The sequence below is a fragment of the Saccopteryx leptura genome, chromosome 4, assembly GCF_036850995.1.
Source record: "Saccopteryx leptura isolate mSacLep1 chromosome 4, mSacLep1_pri_phased_curated, whole genome shotgun sequence".
In the NCBI taxonomy this organism is placed as follows: Eukaryota; Metazoa; Chordata; class Mammalia; order Chiroptera; family Emballonuridae; genus Saccopteryx; species Saccopteryx leptura.
The window spans coordinates 220,282,456-220,304,413 of record NC_089506.1 but is presented as its reverse complement, the minus strand read 5'-3'; the positions used below and the strand labels follow the sequence as shown (position 1 = coordinate 220,304,413).

Genomic DNA, 21,958 nt, shown 5'->3' with positions numbered 1-21,958 from the left:
ACGCCTGCAGTGTCAAGGTGGACGTTGTACGAGTCAGCGAGCGGTGCTGCAACACCAACGTTCTCAGAAAGCGGGGCTGGTAACAGAGGGAACCCTCCCCGGGCCTGGGGAGTTCAGAGTGAGGTAACATGCCAGGCATTTCACCAGGAAAGTACCTGCCATTTTGGATCAGGTCCTCTCACAAAATTTTCTTTAATTTTTTCTTTTTTTTTACAGAGACAGAGAGACAGAGAGAGGGATAGACAGAGACAAAGAGGCAGGAATAGAGAGATGAGAAGCATCAATCATCAGTTTTTCGTTGCGACACCTTAGTTGTTCATTGACTGCTTTCTCATATGTGCCTTGACCGCGGGCCTTCAGCAGACCCAGTGACCCCTTGCTTGAGCCAGAGACCTTGGGTCCAAGCTGGTGAGCTTTTGCTCAAACCAGATGAGCCTGTGCTCAAGCTGGTGACCTCGGGGTCTCGAACCTGGGTCATTCACATCCCAGTCTGATGCTCTATCCACTGCACCACCGCCTGGTCAGGCTAATTTTCTTTAATCTTAAACAACTTCATTATCAGTGGTCACCCTCCCTTCTCTCCATGATTCTTTGACATCACATTTTATGTCAAAGGGAAAATAGAGGTTAAACTCCAGAAATGTATTTTATGGTAGACTTTTCTAAGGAACACAGTTATTCCATAAAGTAATATACAATGTCCATTTCTTGAAACTTTATTTAGTAGGATGATTTAGGCTCTATTTAAAATTAAAGATATTACGGAAAGTACAACTATTGGTTAATTTTTACCCTTCACATATGGGACAATTTAGACTCCAAATCCCATATAAGTCAACCGAACTTTCCACACGACCTTCCCCCAGTGGCCTCGGCGGTGGGGGACTGAGTAGCTTCCCTGTGAACGCCGACACGCCCGACGGCCACAGCAACCTCACGCCCACCCCCAACCCCAGCAGCCCCGCGTGACCCCAGCATTTCCGAGGGTGCCCAGCGTGCTGGAATTAAACACCCTCTCTGCTGGGGACTGAACCTTGGTCACTATCAAGTCATTGTAGCTTGGTGGCTTTATTGACAGAATGTCAATCATACATACCTAAAGTTAACGAAATTTTGTGGTGGCAGCTTCTGACATATTCTCCATAAATCTTGAAGTTTTTTGTCTTGATCCTGCACACTAAGAAAAAATTTTATCTGTAACCATTTATTAAAACGCATGTATCAGTAAACCCTGTGTTCATAGGCTACATTAACAGGGATGCCTCTGTGGACAGAAAAAAAGTTGGAAAACAGCACAGATTTGGGAAATAAACAGATCTGGAGTCAAAACACCAACAAACTATTTAACTGTGAGCAGCATGAACCTCCCCAAGACGCAATACCCTGACGTGCGGAACCGGAGTGAGCAGGTGGACGCGGCTGCGGGCTGCGAGGCCCACCCCGCTGGCCACAGGAGAAGACCCCACTGACAGTGCTGTCTAGAGAACGTGTGTGTGGATGTAGCCCCACAGGCGGCTGGCACAGAGGAGCTGGCCGAGCACAGGCCTACGGACCCCCTCCCCGCTCTCAGTCCAGCTCAGCCCACGCCCAGGGACCCGTCCTGCCGCAGGGCGGTCCCGGGAGCTCCTCCGCTACAGCTTCCGTGTGCAGACTCTCAGACACAGGGCCCACCCAGCACGCAGAGCAGAGCCCAGTGCCCACCAGCGGGAGCGGGTCAGAAGCTGTCTACGCATCACACCCTAGGGCTCAACACACCCTCCACAGCCAGGCCGCTCTGCAGTTATGGGCTGAGGTGAAATAACCACTCCAGGGGCCAGTCAACAAACGGCCGCGCTGGTAATCCTAGACACAGAACTCAGGCATAGAAGCCTCGAAAGGCAGACGCCTTCTTTGGAAGCTTACTTCCTCCCGGGACGAGTGGGAGAGTCTCAGAGCAGGAAGGAGAGCCCGTGTTAGGAGGTGTGTGTGTGTGGGGCTACCCAATAAAGAAACCGCAGAGCCCTCCCCACCTGCCGGACTGCCGGTTCCCGCCCCTAGTCCCACACACAGGGACAGTCCCACACACAGGGACAGTCCCACACACAGGGACAGTCGCAGCAGGCCGAGCCCCGTGCTGGGTTCCAAGGAGACAACCGTGACCAAGAACTTGCTCCGACTTTAAAAGCTCCCTGTCTACCAGGGACAAAGCCTCATCCACAGCACAGAGGCAAGTTCAAATGCAGGTGCCTGGTTAAAGCGACAAGGGACGGCCTCCCGGGCCCTGTACTGTAACTGACCAGAGCCAATGGCCTGTCCCAGAGGCGGCGCGTGGTGGCACCTGAAGACGGGGGAGGAGTAGACGGGAGGTGAGGTCTGTTCCTCCTCCCTCTGGGCTCAGGCCCCTTTAAGAGGAAGGGACGAGGGAATGGGGGGCAGGCTGGCCAGCCACGGAGAAGCCCCTAGGACTTCTTAAACAAGTCTGCTCTGCTTAGAACCAAGCACCCCTAGACAGACTGACGCTAGGGCTGGACGGATGAGCTAGGGAACGGGAGCACAGCCTCGGGTCACACAGGGGCTGGGTCTGTACCCAGCTCTGCCCACTACTGGCTGCTCTCTCAGCCCTGTTCCTTTCCTGGCCTCAGTTTCCTCATCGGTAAAACAACCACAGCAACAACATCTGCTGCTCAGGTTATTACTGTGGATTACAGGAGGTGACGGGTGAAGACCAGCACGGTACTCAGAAGACAGCAGATGCCCAGTAAGCGTCAACTAGTATGACCAGTTAGGTCAACACTGCGCTGCTGCACACCTGAGCCCCACACGGCTCAGCAGGCACAATGGGCGGGACAACACTTGTCCCCAGTGACAGCACATCCTTCAGCATAAAAGGAGATCAGATCAGCCAATCCATAACGTGGATACCGTGACACGCCTCCATTCACTAAGTGACACACGTTTAAACGAATGCCTAAGTGGTGACCTTCCTAGACCAACAATGACAACACTCGGCACTTTCACCCTACACTTAAGAACTGTGGTGTAGATTTAAAAGTTTGCTATTTCAGTATTTTCTCATGCAGGAGAGTAAGGCGACTTACAAATGGGACACAGCATGACAGCACTTCCTACAGCTTCTAAACTCAGTGTTCTCTAAACTTACCTGGCAACCTGTGTCCATTCTTCGTACAGGTTAAAGGTCATCAAAGGTTCAGGCAGTTCCCGTAAGTAGGACTTTAAAGCACCTGAAATGATGAACATTCTCTTAAGAGATGAAGGGGGGGGGGGGGCTGGGACTCTCGGGACATACTATTTTGTAAATTGAAATGATCTCAGTTACAATCTTCTAAATATATAGAATAGTCATGAGCCCTAAAACATGCTCCTAAAACAATTTCTGTCCCTTGCAACATACAGGGTGGGGCAAAAGTAGGGTGAGAATTGTTCATATAAAAAATAATATGATTGCCTGACCAGCGGTGGCGCAGTGGATAGAACGTCGGACTGGGATGCAGAGGACCCAGGTTCGAGACCCCGAGGTCGCCAGCTTGAGTGCGGGCTCATGTGGTTTGAGCAAAAGCTCACCAGCTTGGACCCAAGGTCGCTGGCTCGAGCAAGGGGTCACTTGGTCTGAAGGCCCATGGTCAAGGCACATATGAGAAAGCAATCAATGAACAACTAAGGTGTTGCAATGAAAAACTGATGATTGATGCTTCTCATCTCTCTCCATTCCTGTCTGTCTGTCCCTATCTATCCCTCTCTGACTCTCTCTGTCTCTGTAAAGAATAAAATAAAGATATGGTTAATAATAACACAAGAATAAACTGCGTTTCCCATTCTCACAACTGTAAGCCTACTTTTGCCCACCCGCGACACTGAGATCAACAGAAGATCAAAGCAGCTTCCGAGCTGCCTCCTAGACATCCCTTCCCCAGGCAAATCCAGACGCTGGTGGTAAAACACAGAAGAAAATACAAGCACATCTTCAAATATGTGGATTGTAAGTGACCTTCACGTTTACACAGCCATCAGGAAGAGGAAACAGAACTCGATAAGGGGTGCATGTGTGTGCATCTGCACCTGCGTTCTCCATTTCACCAGATAAAGAGACCACTTAAGACTTATCGACTCTGGTGAACCGGCAACCTGGGCCAGGACTCGCCGACCGCCCGAAGGGCACCCTTGGCTCACCTGCTACAGCGTGGGGGTCTGAGTAAAATTCATCCAGGTGGGAAGTAGAGCAGTCTAAAGCAGCTTTCAGTTTCTTTAGTTTGGAGGCCCCAGCTCCAATTCGGAAAAGACCCTGAAGGCAAAGGAAAGCCGTGAGCATCAAGTTCAAGTTGTGAGCCCGACCCCGAGCAGCAGCAGAGAAACGGAGAAGCCCCCGACTCAGCCCCAAGTCCAGCACACCCCACTGTGGGAGTGGTCACGCCGCCTACCTCGTCCCTGCCCTGCTCCGCGGCTAAAACACCTGTGCCTATTAGAAATCTACTCAAAAGCCATTCTATACTTCTGCATGGGTGATGCTATAGATCTCTTTAAATTCAAGAACATCCTAAAGAATGGAGATCTCTAGAAAAATCGTCAGACTGAACTACCAGTCACTTTCAGTGCCCTAACTATTAATATTACTAACGAGGAGAGAGATGAACACAGGAAGGGCCGACCAGGGAGGCAGGACGGGAAGACGCTGGCCCGGGGCCAGAAGCCTTGGGCTTCTCCACTTCAGCTGCGCCCACACCGGCGGCCGGGTGACTCTCTGCTGTGGGGCAGTGCTGCACACGGCCGGATGCTCAGAGGGGCCCCGGGCCTCTACTCTCCGGATGACAGGAGCAATATGCTCGCTGGTCAAGTTGTGACCGCCAAAGCTGTCTCCAGGCCTTGCCGAACATCTCCTGAGGGGACGGCCTGGGCCTGGAGGAAAAGCACTGACCTAGGCTGTCAGCAGTCGAGGTCATGTCATTTGGGGAGTGGGCAGTGACTGGGAGCAAACACAGTGAGCACTCCTGGGGCGTTTTTCTTTTTTTTTTAAGTGAGAGGAGAAGGGAGAGTGAGACAGACTCTTGAATGTGCCCTGACCAGGCTCCACCTAGCAACCCCTGTCTGGGGCCGATGCTGGAACCACCTGAGCCACTGGTTATGGGAAGGGAAGAGGGGAAATGTGGGAAAGGGAGGAGGAGAGCAGATGGCCACTTCTCATGTGTGCCCTGAATGGGGGTTGAACCCAGGATGTTCGCACACCAGGCTGACACTATCCATTGAGCCAACAGGCCAGAGCCGCACTGGGGTGTTTCTTGATCTAGGTGCTGAATACATGGGTGGTTCGGTTTGTGAGGATTTATCAAGCTGCTCACTTATGATACACACACTGTTTGTATGCCTGTTATATTTCAATAAAGTTTTTAAATTTATTTATTTATTTATTCATTCTTTAGAGAAGAGAGGGAGAGACAGAGAGAGAGAGAGAGAAGGGGGGGAGGAGCTAGAAGCATCAACTCCCATATGTGCCTTGACCAGGCAAGCCCAGGGTTTCAAACTGGCGACCTCAGCATTTCCAGGTCGACGCATTATCCACTGCGCCACCACAGGTCAGGCCTCAATAAAGCTTTTAGAAGGCAAACAAAGACCCGTGTTTTCATTCTGGCCCTGCCCCCGAGCGAGCTCCCCGTGTGCTGAACTCCCATCTGCCTAAGAGGAACACTCAGACGGCCCTGCAGGAACAGGGGTTTGCCAGAGTAAGGACTTCAGAAAATAAAGTGTGTGAGCATGCCCCCCCAAGCCAACTGTGTGGTACTACACAAACGCAAGACTCTTGCACCCTGCTGGGCAGTTCAGCTGGCTAGAGTATCATGCTGACACGTCAAGGTTGTGGGTCTGACCCCTGGTCAGGGGACACACAAGAGGTAACCAATGAGTGCACACATGAGTGGAACAGAAACACTGATGTTTCCCTTTCTCTCTCAAATCAATAAATAATGTTTTGAAAATGTAAGACTCTTGCTATGAAAACCGAATCTTGTGGAAGCGCTGGTCCCTCAGTGTGTCATGAAATTCATTCTCACAAAGCACAACCAGAGGATCAAAGGGTACAATCAAATAGGACAGAAAGTCAGAGTGAGCTGCAGGAAGGACGGCAAAGGCTGTCCTGGGAAACCTCAACCCCCTAACTGTGTCTGTGACCTGTCTCAACTGAAAGTGGGGGTCACCACGTGGGGGCTGCACCAGGGGTGGGGCAAGTGGGCGGGGCCGCACAGGGGAGGGGACAGGGCTGTACCGGGAAGGGGTGGGGCTGCACTGGGGAGGGGACAGGGCTGTACTGGAAGGGGCGGGGCTGTACAGGGCAGGGAAGGGGGAGGGGCTGCAGGGGGCTGCCGCACCTCCTCCTTCATGCCCGTCTCCAGCAGCAGCATCACGCAGGCCTCGATGGGCAGGGCGATCTCGCGGCCGCTCCGCTTCAGGTGCTCTTCCAGCGGCGTCCCGAAGGCCGGCTTCTCCGCCCACTTATCTAGAGCAGCAAACCCGCCTGTGAGGCCCGGCAACCCGGCGCTGACACCCTGTGTCCCCGGCAACCACAGGGCTGGGTTTGGCGGCCTGGGAGCCGGGCTCTGGGCAAGGGGTACAGGGTCCCATTCGCTCGTGTTGTCCCCACTTGTGAGGGCATGAAAGTGTGACAGGCCGGGAGGGGCTTGTGCTTCGGGGCAGCAGCCTGGGGCGTGCCCCGAAAGGGCAGCTGGCACCACGTCCCGTAGACGCACGGCAGGCGAGCACCTCGCTAACGTGCAGGACTCAAGAGCACACTCTTTCACGGAAAAGAAATTTACTCCCGCCACGCAAAAACACGCTGGCCCCCTCAATGGGACAGGAAACAAACTCCCTCACCATGGACCAGGAGTAACTTCTCAGACGTTAAACACACGCCCAGCACCGTCGCGCGGGCCTGCAGAGGGCCCATGTGCGCTCAGGACACCACCTTGCGACAGGCAGGGCTTCCCAACGCGCCCCAAGGCCCTGACAGCGAGTCTGCGGCCAGGCTGGGAGCACGCTGACAATTTATAACGTGGTTTGCAGAGCACAGACTCTGCTTCCGAGCGCAGGAGGGTCGAGGCAGCGTGGCAGAAACGGGTAAAGCAGAAAAACCGGGAGTGCAGAAGGGCCGCGGCAGTGAGAGCGGGTGGGCGGGGCCTGCGGCCTCCAGTACAGCCCAGAGGGTCCGGCTGGACACAGGGGGAAGCCAGCCAGTGGCAACCTGCTGACAGCGCCTCACTTCCCAGAGACAGGAGGGGCCCCATCCTTCTCACACGTTCTGGGCATCTGCCCTTCAGCCCCGGCCGCACTGTGTCCCCACACTCGCCCACACGTGGGAGCAGGTGCAAGCCCATGGCAGGAGCCGTACAGGGAAAGAGAAGCCAGACCCCGCAGATCCGTGGACCTGAGCACGTGTGAAAGGCGAAAACTCAACAGGAAGAGCAAGTGGCAGCGGCTGAGGAGGGGGTGAGGGAGGGGCGTGACAGAACCAGGGCAAGCCACTCTCAGCAGGGCCAGGAGTCCCCTCCTCTGGCCCAGCCCTGGCCAGTGGAGTCCCTAACAGCAAAAGCAGCCAGGCCCTGGCCCTTCCCAGACCCAGAGCTCTGGGACTGCCCCACAGAGACCAGGTCTTACTTCCAGCACTGTCCCTTTTTTCCAAAGCAGTGATTCTCAACATGGGCAGAGGGTGGCCACTGGACCCTTCCCCAGGGAGGGAGACACCAGGGTCACCCAGGAAAGCTGGGCCAGGGGAGCCTGTCAGCACCTCTGCCACATGCCTGACCCGGTGCTGCTGAGAGGCGGCTTGCTCCAAGCCCTGAAGGAACTTTCTAGTAAGCACCGGAGACTGTGCCCTGCTCCCCACCCTGCTGAGGTGTGAGAACCACTGACCAAGAGGCAGCCAAAGGCGCCGGCCCCTCAGACCGCACAGCTGTGACGCGCCCTGAGTGGGAGTACACTCCGGATGTGATGAGACAGACACAGGACACGCAGGTACACACACCGCAACCAACAGGACGAGACACGGCTACTGAGTTACAGTCCCAAGCGCAGTGTGTTCAGAGCAGGGTGGGCCTGTCGGAGCCGAGTCAGGCGAGGGGGCACAGTGTCCCCGGAGACTGTCACGCCACCGCCATGAGGGACAGCAGCGTCACCAGACCTTCTGAACTTTCAAGAGAAGCCAGAAATTAGGGTTGTGATGGGAAAGAGTCTGATGGCAACCAGTCCACGGCCATATTTTCAAATGAAACATGGAGCAGTTTAGAAGACGGGGCTCACTGTGGCTTCCGTGGGCAGGGAAGGCGTCCCACGGAGGGGAGTGTATGGAGGGGGAGGTGTCTTAGAAGACGGACAAGAATTAACAGACCAAGAAGACGGGCTGAGAAAAGACAGGAGCTCGGGTCCAGGCAGCGGGCATTTCCGTCTCCTCCCAGCTCGGGCACAGGCGGCAAGGACACGCGCAGGGGGACGCTGGGGGCACCGTGGGGCCTGGGGGGGAGCGACACTGGACTGCGGGAGAAGAGGGCAGCTGCCGTGTGGGGAGTCAAGTCACATGGACAGCCAGGGGTCCAGGGACTGGCGCGCAGGGGCTGCATGGACGGGGGTGAGCGCCAGGCTGTCAGATGAGGGGCGGAGAACGCACAGCCCTGCCAGCGAGAGGAAACAAGTGCGATGACAGGAAAACCGGAACAAGGGAGAGCTGGCCACGCCACACGGACCGCCAGGACAGGGCAAGGACCAGGCCGCTGCCCCTCTGGGAACCCCGGTGTTGTTTTCTCTACGCAGCAGTGACTGCGAGCAGAAGCCGGTGTGCACACGGGCGGGAAGCGGTGCAGGAGGCAGGTGGCGATGGGCCAAGCGCCCACCGGGAAATGAAAGAGGACGAGGTATGTGGGACGCTGCGAGCAAGTCCGCTGACCGTGAGCATGTGACGGGCGCGCGGGGGCGGGGGCGGGGGAGCCCAGTGGTTTCTGACATGAAGACACTGAATCTTTCTGAAGACAGAGAAGAGAGGCAGAGGGAGACAGGACGGAGGCAGAGGAGCGGCATGCAGCCGGAGGGGCTGAGCTCCGGGCAGGGTGCAGGCACAGCCCCGAGCGGGCAGTTGGGGCGGGCTCCTCAGCCGCTGTCCCCAGGGCCAGCTCCCCTCCCTCCACGCCCAGCCCTCCCTCCCTCCCTCTCTCCACCACTTTCTCACAGTCCTCCCCAGGGAAAACAGGCTTGGGAGAAAAACAGAGCGCAAGTTCAAAAACAAAACAAAAGAACTGCTAAATAGGTCTTTTTTTATACCTGTTAACAAACTCTTCCAAACCGGATTTTAAGCCATGCAAAGGCTAAAATGATGTTTACGACTCTGTCCTCTGCGAGGCCTGCACACAGCAGGTGTCCTGTGACTCTGAACGTGCCTCAGGTCTGCCTCCTGCGAGGCTGAGAGCTCACCCCAGCTTCTCTCCTTCGCACCGTGACGCGACCGCTCCACCAGGGACCAGGAGCCCGGATCGCTCAGACGGGCAGCGTGGCCGTGCTGCAGGGACCGCCGGCGAGCGCCCCCTGCTGCCCTTGGACCTCCAATGCTCCGACTGCACACTCGGGCAGGAGGCTCCCAGCGCCAGTCTGGACACTTCCAGCCGCAGAGCCACAGCCTGCTGGGACCTCCTCAGACTTAGCGGAGAAGGGGCACTCTCAGGAGTGCCGTCTGTGCACACCCACGGCTCACAGCCGTCTCCACACTCCACCCCTTTCCTTTCACAAGGACAGAAGCGGCCACACGCCACAGCAGCTGGCTCCACCCTCCCTCAGCTCCACGCCACCAGCTCTGCGGGGAGAACCTAGGCCCCACGTCGGGTCTCGCCTCGCACACACAGTGAAACAGGCCACACAACAGCGACTTCTGCCTCAACCGTGTTTACTGACTGGCCTCGCTGGTAATTACCGTGCAGGAAGGCAAGTCAGAGGACTAGAACCAAAAGCTTTAACGTTCCAGTGAAACTGTACAACGCGACACCCGGGGAAGGTTCCGTCCACTCGTAACGGCGGGTAAGCCCTGCAACGCGCTCGAACAGGGTGGGCAGGACGCAGGACAGCCGGGCGGTGAGGACAAGAGCCGTGTCCAGACAAGGAGGGCTGAGGGCCGCGGCCACGCTCTTAGGAGGCGGTCACCGATGACGTGCCCGTGATGGAACACCAAGGACGGGCTTCCAAAATCCCTCTGCCACGTCCGAAACACTTCCGCTAGAAGGTGTGCTTACGGAGGCCCCGGACCAGAACCAAGTCCGCGGGACAAGTAATGGATTTGGGAAAAGATCGGTAGAGGCTAGAAGTTTTTAAGCCCCATTTAGAAGAGAAAAGCATACAGGAACTCCCCCAAAGGGTCTGGCTTCCTCTTCAAGGGAAGATTCCAGAAGAACGTGAAAATCCCGTTAGTGTGTTAACCGGGCTTGGAAGAGATTAGAGAAGGCAGCAGGGAGATGAGTTATGCTGGGGGCGGGGCCGCCCGGGCGGAGAGCGGAGAGCGAGGCATGCAGAGGACCCGGGAGCAGAAGGCAGAGAGCGCAGCGGTGGCGAGGCGAGAGGCGACAGCCAGCACGCGGTTACGTTACCTTGATGGGCTTGCATTTCGGGAAGGGCCTTTTCTAAGACTGCTAATGCTTTTCTATGGTAATCTGCTTGGGCTTCTAATAACTGAGAACAGACCCACATTCAAAAACAAAAGTCATGTTAGCATTGGATGGACACACACACAATGGCTGAGCAAAATTAAAAATAAAATCTTTTGCAAAAAAAAAAAAAAAAAGCTAAGATGACTGAATTTTGACAGTGCTCTACCATCCCCTCTGCTCTGTCGGGCCGAGCTCACCGTGACGAAGAACCTGCCGTGCTCCCCTTCTCTGGCCATGAAGCTGTACATGTCTGCTGCAAGCTGGTCCTGGGGGAGCAAGAGGGAAGACACGGCACTGAGGAAACAGAACTGAGAGAAAATGGCAGCTAGAACCAACCTCTGGGAGCTCCGAGAGCAAAGCAGGACGGAAACAGCGTAGATGAATCACCCATCTGCCGACTGGTACCACCAGACATGGGGACAAATTAGGAAGCTTATCATGGGCGAACATGAGAAGCCCCCAAAGCATGTTGATAATGCACCATGTTAAGAAGTGAAGGATGTGAAGCCTCCGCCTCAGGTGCTAAAAATAGCACAGTTGTGAGCACTGGCCCAGGATGGAGGTTGCCAGTGGATCCCAGTCAGGGTGCATGTGGGAGTCTGTCTCTCCATCTCCTTTCCTCTCACTTTAAGAAAAAAAAGTGAAGTATAGAGCCTTATTTATGGTATGTTATTACTTACATAAGAAAAAGGGAGGAAAAATAACTTCACTGTACATTGTTTTATACTTCTGATATTTTTTAACTAATGTAAATGAATTACATGAAGACTCCCTTGTTTATTTTCAAAAATCTGAAAATGCAGTGAAGAATAATAGACATTCTTTTAGGACAACTGGGAAAGTAACAAAGTAAATTCATGAATCCCTATTCCCCCCACCAAAAAAAAAAGCGAAAGAAGAAAAAGACAAAGCAAGAGAGTAAGGAAAGGGAGGGAGGGAGGGAGGAAGAGGGAGAGAGAGAGAGAGAGAGAGAGAGAGAGAGAGAGAAAGAGAGGAGGAAGGTGAAGGGAGGACAGAAGGGAGGAGGAAAAGCCCGACATGGACAGGAGCTGGGGATGAGCTGGTGTGAATCTGGCTGATTTTGGCAGTCAAGGTGTGAGCCCCGCAGTCAAGGGGGTTCAGAGGATGAAACACGACGCCTTGGGGAACTGCAATAAGAGAGGTGCATGCACATCACCCATAGAGATAAACTTTCCTAGAAACTATACCCTCAAGAAAGAGTGGACTGGAAAACTTTGCTGAGCCAACAAAATGCTCGAGTATATCCGTCTTGAATTGGGCTCTGGGTCCGGGACAGTAAACATCTCCCAGGCTTTCATAAACACAGACCTGCTTTCACGAGAGTTACACGCCTGAGTGTGACTACATGTGTGGTCAGGAATCTTCAAACTACGAAAGCCGAGTTAAAAATGGCCCATACTGGTAACGAGCCCTCTCAGGGGACACTCACTCCCAAACCCCAGGAATCCCACAGGTAAAGCCCCTCCTCAAATGAGCTTACAACGCAAAACTGCAAAGCCCAAGGGGAGGGCCTGGCAGGAAGCAGGCTCCGAGCCCGCCAGAGAGCTTCGGAAGCAGAACTGCCAGAGGCTGTCACAGCAAGCATCCCGAAAAGGACTGCAAACACGGAAAGTAAGTACTGAAGAAGAGTGTGCTACCAGAAAGGGCCGCCTTGAAGAATCAGAACTCGAGAAAAGAAACATACAGTCAATGAAATGTAAAACTCAATGTGAATTAGACAGACATAGAACACAGCAAAAGAATCAGTAGAACAGAAGTCAGATTCAAGGAAATGACCCAGAAGTTAGCATAGAGAGAGAGCTTCATAAGCTGCCACCGTGTGAAATGACAACCCTGGCGTGCACGCTGAGAGGAGACAGCAGCTTGTGACATACCCGTTCAGACTGCCCGAGCCTCCAGCCACACTCGTGTTCAGTGAGCAGCCCACAGCCGAGACCTGGGCCTGACCAGGTGCAGATGCCGGGTGCCCACATGGCGAGGCTCAAGCCCTTCTGAACAAGCAGCAGCAGCTGGTGTGAGACTGTCTCACTGGAAGCATGTATCTGAAGACTCTTTCTAAACGCTTGGCTATGGCGTGACTTTGGGAGTTTAGCTTTAATTTTTACTACCCATATTATTTTAATTAAACAAGTCATTTTACTGCAGTTAACTAATGAAGGTTTGCCACCATAAGAACTGAATTATAACATGACCCGAATAAACTAAAATAGCGGACCTAATGCTAGCCATAAGCATCTTTTCTCATAGACACACAAAAGAATGAAATCACTTAGCCATCTAATCTGGAATTTATGAGATTTAAAATGCTATGTCTACCAAATTATAAAGCAATTCAATTGTCCAAGCAACATTTTAAAAGTAGCCTTTCCCTTCCCTACGGACATATGATGACCCCTTTGCTATAGGTTCAGTACAATCCCTTTTGTCCTAGGAAATCTGACCTGTTTTGGTGCCTTGTGTGTTTTAATTGCTGTAGCTTTATGATGCGTTTGCTATGGCTTTTGCTACTTCTTTTTTTAACCTATTCTTTATTTTAAATAAGCTTAGACATTTCTGTAAAGTTTTTTAAAATATCCTACTTGATTTTTAAAAAATGTTTTATTCTGATTCCAAAGGAATGTAAGGTCTTAGAAAATAAATTAAAAAAATAAAACCACCTTTAATATCATTTAGAGTACTTCTTTTAAGTGAGATTTGGGAGACAGAAAAACAGACTCCTGCATGTGCCCCCAACGAGGATCCACCTGGTAAGCCCCTTATGGGCCATCTGGGGCTACTGCTCTGTTGCTTGGGCAACCCAGCTATTTTTAGGGCCCTGAGGCAGAGGTCAGGGAGCCATCCTCAGCACCAGGGGCCAACTTCCTCAAAACAATTGAGCCATGACTTTTGGAGGGAAAGAGAGAGAGAGAGACAGAGAAAGACCCAAGAGGGGCAGGGGTGAAGAAGCAGAAGGGCACTTCCCCTGTGTGCCCTGACCGGGAATTGAACCCAGGACTTACACACATCAGGCCGATGCTCTACCACTGAGCCAACAGGCCAGGGCCCATTTAGAGCATTCTAATAGGAATTATGTTAAACATTCAATAATCTGCAACACTTGACTTCCATCCACCACTTGCGAACACCGCAGACTGATACAAACCCCCTCCCACCTTGCACTGCTCCACTTTGTTCCCAGCTTCATCCATCTCTTCCTTCAGGGTGTCTATTTTTGACGGAAGCCCCTGAAAGTTGGTTCCTGAAGATTTGTGAGCCTGGTTCCACCTGTAAACACAGCGGTGGTCAGAATCTGAGAAGCAGCTGCACACACACAGCCTCAGGGACCTAAGGGAGACGGACCCCATCCCCCAAACCGACTGCGCCCGGGACAGGCACTAGCATTGGGAAGCCAGCTCCTCCCAAGGTTATCCTCTAAGGATGCAGCAGCAAGAAGAACCACTAGCGTCCCACCATGACAGGATCTTTCTTTTCAATTGATGATGATGGTGGTAGTTTTATTTTACTTTATTTTTTATTGATTTGTGAGAAAGAGATGAGAAGCATGAACTTGTTCGTAGCCGCTTCACTTTTAGTTGTTCAATGATTGCTTCTCATCTGTGCCTTGACTGAGGGGCTCCAGCCGAACCAGTGACCCCTTGCTCAAGCCAGCAACCTTGGGTTCAAGTCAGCGACCTCTGGGTTTTGAACCTGGGACCTCAGAGTTCTAGGTTGACACTCTATGCACTGCACCACCACCTGGTCAGGCCACAACAGGGTCTTGTAGTGCTGGGAGCAGACTGACTGCATCTTGCCTCACATTAGCCCCGCTGCTGGACATCAGTCCGTGAAAACCCTTTCCCGTAGTGTGAAGTCCTGGAACCCTAGCTATAAAACATCCCCCTACTCTACCGCTTTGATCTGGAATGTTCCCTACACCACCGGGAGTCCGTTCCATTTCTTGATGACTCTTTCAACTACTATCCCGACCTGTGATTACTTTCAGCAAGGAAAAGCCAGTGGCCCAGTCATGTTCCTAAAAATTGATAGCTACTGAGCACTTCAAGAATTAAAAACACTTGTAAGAATGAGTGTTCTAAAGACACTATCGACAGCAAACCTCAAATATAATGGGGAGTAATTATGTCAGAAGAACTCAGTAAATGACAGCCGGGCCAGTGTGTCTGCCACACAGAACAATCCTGTCTACCCCACACGACTGCCGTGGAGGCAGAGCTAATGGGCAGGTGCCAACAAAGCCCCGGTCTTGTAATCAGGTTTTGTAGGACGGCGGTGTGCGCGTTCACGGACGGACTGCCCAGGCTGCCTTCCCGCTCTCACAGCAGTGGAGCGGCAGCAGTGGAGCGGCTGCAGCAGGAGGCACCTGGCTGCAAAGACAGAGGCGTCTGTTACTGGTCCTTACAGAAGCCTGTGAGCCCTCGCAGTGAAGGGGAAGGGAGACCTGGCAGTGTGCTGCCTCCCTCTGCCCACCCGGCTGCCGGGCCCGGAGGAGCCCGTGTGCGTGACCGACACAGACATGCTCGAGGACGGAGGTGAGGCCGTGGCCCGGCAGCCAGGGTCACAGGTCAGCAGAGGGTCACGGAGCGAGTGCCCAGGGCTGCCCGTTAAGTCGTTTTACACGAGCGCCTCCTTGCTGAGCACAGGGCCTGGTCGTGAAGGTCAGCATACCGCACAGGGGCTCGGACCTGAGGGGCTCTCAGGGGCTGAGGTCACAGACGTCACGATCCTCCCAGGCTGCTCTGCCACCGTCCCCTCCCGCACGCACTCAGGGTTCCTAACTGTCCTGTCCCTTCTCTGCTGGCTCACTGGGGTCAGGATGCTCTCAGGCCCCCCCGCCTTGCTTGGGAGGGTGGGCCTCCAGGCAGGTGTCAACAGGTCAGGCAGGCGAGCCTGTGACAGCGTCCCGGTGTCCACGAAGTGGTCTTTCCCTCACCGCGTTGGGGACGGGCGCAGTGGCTGCGGAGGTGACAGGACGCCACGTCCCCGGTCCCTCCTCCAGCTCCCCTACCTGGCTCTGACCGAGTCCCAGTCCAGCACCAGCTTGGCGAGCTGCTTCCTCTGCTTCTGGATGTTGGGGATCTCCACCTGCAGGGACAACCGCACGCCAGCTGGGTGAGCTCGGGGTTCCGGCTCCACGTTTCAAAGTGCAGTGTTTATTTACAAATTTCTCTTAGGCAAAGGGTCATAAACTGTCCATTCACTCCCTGTATTTCCAGAAAGAAGCGTGTGTCAAAGCCACCAACTACTGTTGAAGCCTCAGACATGAGCGCCCACCTCCGCTATGCCGCACAGGGGGTCCACGATCTCCTTCTCCACGAACACCTCGTGCTGCGAGAGCTCCAGGGCCAGCTGGTTCTCGGCGTCCCCGCACGTCTCCAGCATCCTCCTGCAGAAACCAGGCCCACAGCCAACACGCTCGTGAGGGCAGGCAGCTGGACACCAGGTGGGCCAGCGCTGCCCCGGGAGAACGAGCACACACACACACGCAGCTGCACGGACACGGTCATCTGGCCACGTCCTCACCCTACAGGCCTGCCCTGCCCGGCTCTCCCTGACCCGGCCTCTCACCCCAGGACAGTGGGCACGCGCGCACACACACACACACACGCACACACACACACACCCTCCCATGTCCCTGACCCATGCCCGGCTCTCCCTGACAGAACCCTCTCACCCCAGGAGAGTGGGCACGCACGCACACACACACACACCCTCCCATGTCCCTGACCCATGCCCGGCTCTCCCTGACAGAACCCTCTTACCCCAGTAGAGTGGGCGCACATGCACGCACGCACGCACACACATACACACACACCCCCTCCCATGTCCCTGACCCATGCCCGGCTCTCCCTGACAGAACCCTCTTACCCCAGTAGAGTGGGCGCACATGCACGCACGCACGCACACACATACACACACACCCCCTCCCATGTCCCTGACCCATGCCCGGCTCTCCCTGACGTGGCCCTCACCCCAGCAGACAGTCCTCGAGCTGCGCAGCCGCCTCCTGCATGTTCTGAGCGAAGGCTGTCAGCGGAAGCTTTTTCTGGAGGGCAGAAGACAGTTTTCATCAGCACTGACAGCCCTGCTCAGTGATCTGCTTCCGATGATCACTCACTGACTCCTCCTCCAGGCAGCCTGTCTGGGTGCTGGCTATGGTCTCAGAGGTACGGGCCGTGTGACAGAAGCCCTGTACCAGCTTCCCCGCACCTGGAGCACAGGATGGAACGGTGCAGGTGGCCAGGGCTGCTGTGGACCTACACGGGCATTCAATGTCAAGTGCGTAGCACATGTTAGGGACTCAGTCAACGTTAGCTGCTGTGATGTTGTTGTTACTGTTATTAATTAACCAAGTGTGCACTCTGTCCCAGGCACTACAGACACAAGACACAGTTGCTCTGCTTCTGAAACAGATAAATGCAGGAAGCTGTGCTCAATTCCAAAACCTTTTGCTAGAACATGCATTTTTTTTTTTTTTTGACAAAGAAATAATCAGAGGGAAGGACAGAGAGGGACAGACAGACAGGGAGAGAGACGAGAAGCATCAATTCCTCATTGCGGCTCCTTAGTCGTTCATTGATTGCTTTCTCATATGTGCCTTGACTGTGAGCTTTCAGCAGACTGAGTGACCCCTTGCTCAAGCCAGCAACCTTGGGCTTCAAGCCAGAGACCTTGGGGCTCAAGCCTGAGAGCATGAGTCCATGTCTTTGATCCCATGCCCAAGCCAGCGACCCTGTGCTCAAGCCGACAATCACGTGTTCAAGCTGGTGAGCCTGTGCTCAAGCTAGCAACCTTGGGGATTCGAACCTGGGTCCTCCACGTCCCAGTCCAATGCTCTATCCACTGCACCACCACCTGATCAGGCCAGAATATGCATTCTTAAACGGGCTGTTCATCTGGCTGTAATCATAAAGATGTAGCCTAAGGTACTTACCTATCGCGGCCCAGCCAAACAGCCAGAGACACGTGTCTCAGCTTCCTAAGCACAAAGGCACCTCTTCTCCTACCACAGGTTGCCAGGAGGATCACTTGACTAACATTCTAACTGCACTGTCCAGGAACCTGACGGCTGGGGTGAGAGGGTGTGGCCTGGCCCCAGGGAGGGATGGGGGAGTAGACCCAGGGCTGGGGGTGAGAGGGTGTGGCCTGGCCCCAGGGAGGGATGGGGGAGTAGACCCAGGGCTGGGGGTGAGAGGGTGTGGCCTGGCCCCAGGGAGGGATGGGGGAGCAGACCCAGGGCTGGGGGTGAGAGGGTGTGGCCTGGCCCCAGGGAGGGATGGGGGAGCAGACCCAGGGCTGGGGGTGAGAGGGTGTGGCCTGGCCCCAGGGAGGGATGGGGGAGTAGACCCAGGGCTGGGGGTGAGAGGGTGTGGCCTGGCCCCAGGGAGGGATGGGGGAGCAGACCCAGAGGCTGGGGGTGAGAGGGTGTGGCCTGGCCCCAGGGAGGGATGGATGAGCAGACCCAGAGGCTGGCGGCCACTTCAGAACAGGGGAAACGAGGGAGGGAAAGGAGCACGTGGGCTGGTTACAGCACCAGGATCTGCTGACAGAAAGTGCCTTCAGTGTGGCAGTGCCCATGGAGTCTGCCTCCCCATTAGAGAGGGCACTCACGTCGGACATAGGGTCTACCTCACGGCGGTGCTGTGCCCTGACCTCGGGCCTGTCACCGTCCTTTCTGCTTTCACGGGGCTAACTGGACACTCGCACTGCACCTGCCTGAACTGCAGAGCGGCCCTGGGAGGCTGCACAAGGGGTGCTGGTGGTTCTGGGACAGGGAGCGGGGCGCCGGGAAGACGGGCGGGAGAGCGTGCACATGCTCTGCAGCACGCTCTGGGTTTTAACCACGTACACGTGCAGCCTGTTCAAACAGTGCACTGCAGTTTGGAATACACAAGTTGTTTTTACGTAACAGGCTGCACCTGCCCCATTCCCAGCGGCTGCGCTTCTAGGCCGGGAAGACCTGAGGAGACGGGCAGTGGCTCTGACCCTAACAGAGGGTAACTCACAGGCTGGTCACGCGGCCCTCTAAAGGCATGGGAGGCAGGATAAACGTAACACGCAGAGAAGCACGCTTGGTGCAGCTCCGGAGCTCTGTGGCCATGGGGCAAAGCCCAGAAAAGGGAGTCTATTTTGAGTACCATCCAGCTCCCAGCTGTGAACAGCCTGGGGTCTCTGTGCCCTGACCCCAAGGCCCACAACAACCCTGCTTCCTCATGTCCATGACTAAGGACACTCCACTGATGGGACATGTGAGCTCTTGAATGAAGACGAGCCCACCAACCTTGAGCCCCTCGCGAGGGCTAAGGACCCAAGGCCCAGGCCGCGGGCCATCCCAGGGCGTCACCGAGAGGCGAGCTCGGGAGGCGTGACTCACAGAATGCACGCCCACTGCACAGAGAGTGGCCTCCAGCTCCCGTGACGCCCAGCACGAGCTCCGCCTGCCCTGTCTCCCTCCTCAGCCCCGGCCTCCGCACATGTGCGAGAGTTTCTGGTGGGGCTTTTGGGGGCTCCCCCTACATTTCCTAGAAACCCAGCGAGTGCTGGATTTTCTCCATGTTATATGACCTCTCTGGTCACCAATCCCCTGTCGTTTCCATGGGGACACCTCTTCCCACACGCAGAGTGCAGGCTTCCTCAGAGCCCCGTCTGGGGCACTGCTGCTTGAGGCAGGAGAAGGAAGGCTGAGGCACAGGTTAGCAGTGAGGGCCCAGAACCCTGCCTCTGCTCCTGCTCCCGGCATATGCCCATCGCCTGCTACTCACTTCCCTCCTTCATGGCTAGGCTGCCACCTCCTCCAGGCAGCCGCACCTTAGTCCCCCTCTCCTCCTTTGGTGCCCATTCTCGGTCCTCCCACAGTACCCTGTGATATTCTGTTTGGCAAGCTGTTTTACAACTACCCACTGGGGCGCATCGCCCCCCCAGGCAGTGGGTGAGACAACCTGTTACTTGTCTTCACCTCCAGCAACTGAACACAGTATGTCTTGTTCCTTCTGCGTCTCCTCTAAGACACAGCCCCACGGTCACGAACATTCGTTAGACGCAAACAAGTATGTAGCCAAGTCCCGTGTGAAGGACATGGCATGCAGCATGAGCGACAGGAAGCGAAGACCATGGGACTGTGGCTGCCCTCTGGTGTAACCTATCCCTGCAGACACTGTGGACGGGCTGCGTGGTCTCCCACCCCCCAAATGCCAGCAGGGCACTCCAGTCCCCATGGCAACCGAACATGTTTCCAAACACCCCAGGAGTGTCTGTGACCTTGAGAGCTACTGAGAAGGCTAAACTGAGGTTTCGTTCCATTCCGTTTAGGCAGGAGGGTGAAGGGTCAGACACCGGCTCAGGTGACCAGCGGGGACGGTCTGGAGAAGGCCGCGGAGGCGCCCGCGGCAGTCCGGGTGAGAGGTGGTTGGGTCGAGCAGGAGCCCAGGTGAGGAAGGCAGCGTGCTCCCAGAGTCGGGGGACCCAGCCAGCGCTACGGAAGTGAGGATGGGACGAGGGACCCAGACACCCCGCAGTCTAGCTTGCTCAACAGGACGTATGGCACTCGGGTGACAGAGCAAGAACTGGCTGTGCACACTGACAGACAGCCAGAGGAGGGGCTCCCTGGCTCGGCTGGAAATGGTTCAGAAATCCCTGCATAAAGACAGCAGTGAGAAGCCGGGAGACCAGAGGAGAGGAGGCAGCCGAGGCCACGGCTGTGAGACTGAGGAGGAGGACGCACTGAGGACACAGAAGAGGGAGGGGAGGGCAGAAGCAGTGCATAGGCTGAAGCGGGGGGGGGGCAGAAGCAGTGCACAGGCTGAAGCGGGGGGAGGGGGGCAAAAGCAGTGCACAGGCTGAAGGGGGGGGAGGGGGGCAGAAGCAGTGCACAGGCTGAAGCGGGGGGGGGGCAGAAGCAGTGCACAGGCTGAAGCGGGGGGGGGGCAGAAGCAGTGCACAGGCTGAAGCGGGGGGAGGGGGGCAGAAGCAGTGCACAGGCTGAAGCGGGGGGGGGCAGAAGCAGTGCACAGGCTGAAGCGGGGGGAGGGGGGCAGAAGCAGTGCACAGGCTGAAGCGGGGGGGGGCAGAAGCAGTGCACAGGCTGAAGCGGGGGGGGGCAGAAGCAGTGCACAGGCTGAAGCGGGGGGGGCAGAAGCAGTGCACAGGCTGAAGGGGGGGCAGAAGCAGTGCACAGGCTGAAGCGGGGGGGGCAGAAGCAGTGCACAGGCTGAAGGGGGGGCAGAAGCAGTGCACAGGCTGAAGCGGGGGGGGGCAGAAGCAGTGCACAGGCTGAAGGGGGGGCAGAAGCAGTGCACAGGCTGAAGGGGGGGCAGAAGCAGTGCACAGGCTGAAGCGGGGGGGGGCAGAAGCAGCGCACAGGCTGAAGCGGGGGGGGCAGAAGCAGTGCACAGGCTGAAGCGGGGGGGGGGCAGAAGCAGTGCACAGGCTGAAGCGGAGGGGGGCAGAAGCAGTGCACAGGCTGAAGCGGGGGGGGCAGAAGCAGTGCACAGGCTGAAGCGGGGGGGGGCAGAAGCAGTGCACAGGCTGAAGGGGGGGCAGAAGCAGTGCACAGGCTGAAGCGGGGGGGGGGGCAGAAGCAGTGCACAGGCTGAAGCGGGGGGGGCAGAAGCAGTGCACAGGCTGAAGGGGGGGCAGAAGCAGTGCACAGGCTGAAGCGGGGGGGGGGCAGAAGCAGTGCACAGGCTGAAGCGGGGGGGGGCAGAAGCAGTGCACAGGCTGACTCTGAAGGACGCTCCTGGGGGCGCAGGAGTGCAAACCCCGCCCCTCTGACGGGCACACTGCAGACTGCTCGGAGCTGTGCAGAAGAGCAATACCCGGTGGTCAGGAGGCCCACAGTCGCCTTAGGAAGCGCACAGGGAGGGCGACGCAGGTCATCCGCACACCAGCTCTCCCTATGAGACGCCTGGTGGTGAGCAGAACCGCACAGAGAAAGGGCACGCTCGCTCCATCGGGACGACCCGAGGGGACGTGCTCGACGCCTGCAGGACACGCAGGGATGCTGGCGGCCAGCCTGCGACCAGGAGGACCGCCCACTCAGGGGCAGCAGACTCTGAAGACAGGGGAGGGGAGGGAAGCAAAGCCACTGGCTTCCGGCGACATCACGGACACGCCAGGCCAAGGCTCACCTTAAGTCGTCCCAACGCCTGGATTTCTCAGTTAGCCAATAAATTCTATGTTCTAAGTCAATTTCAGACAAGGCTCAGCGCTCTGCCATCCGAGGATTCCTAACTGACATGTCCGTGCCCTGATCAGGGACAAGCGGCTCTCGTCAGGAGCACCGG

At 55.9% G+C, this 21,958-nt stretch overlaps 1 protein-coding gene across 3 annotated transcripts in view; it reads right to left on the bottom strand.

Moving 5' to 3' along the window:
• The window catches only part of ARHGAP17 (Rho GTPase activating protein 17), a 107,846-nt gene that overhangs the window by 33,109 nt on the left and 52,779 nt on the right, over window positions 1-21,958 (bottom strand). For all 3 annotated transcript variants that reach the window (XM_066383381.1, XM_066383383.1, XM_066383382.1), the window contains exons 4-13: window positions 16,649-16,722; window positions 15,951-16,062; window positions 15,685-15,761; window positions 13,832-13,943; window positions 10,856-10,924; window positions 10,599-10,680; window positions 6,354-6,481; window positions 4,168-4,279; window positions 3,140-3,221; window positions 1,097-1,177 (exon numbers count right to left, since the gene is read on the bottom strand). In XM_066383381.1, coding sequence (XP_066239478.1) covers window positions 1,097-1,177; window positions 3,140-3,221; window positions 4,168-4,279; window positions 6,354-6,481; window positions 10,599-10,680; window positions 10,856-10,924; window positions 13,832-13,943; window positions 15,685-15,761; window positions 15,951-16,062; window positions 16,649-16,722 — 929 coding nt within the window. The remainder of the gene's footprint in view (window positions 1-1,096; window positions 1,178-3,139; window positions 3,222-4,167; window positions 4,280-6,353; window positions 6,482-10,598; window positions 10,681-10,855; window positions 10,925-13,831; window positions 13,944-15,684; window positions 15,762-15,950; window positions 16,063-16,648; window positions 16,723-21,958) is intronic.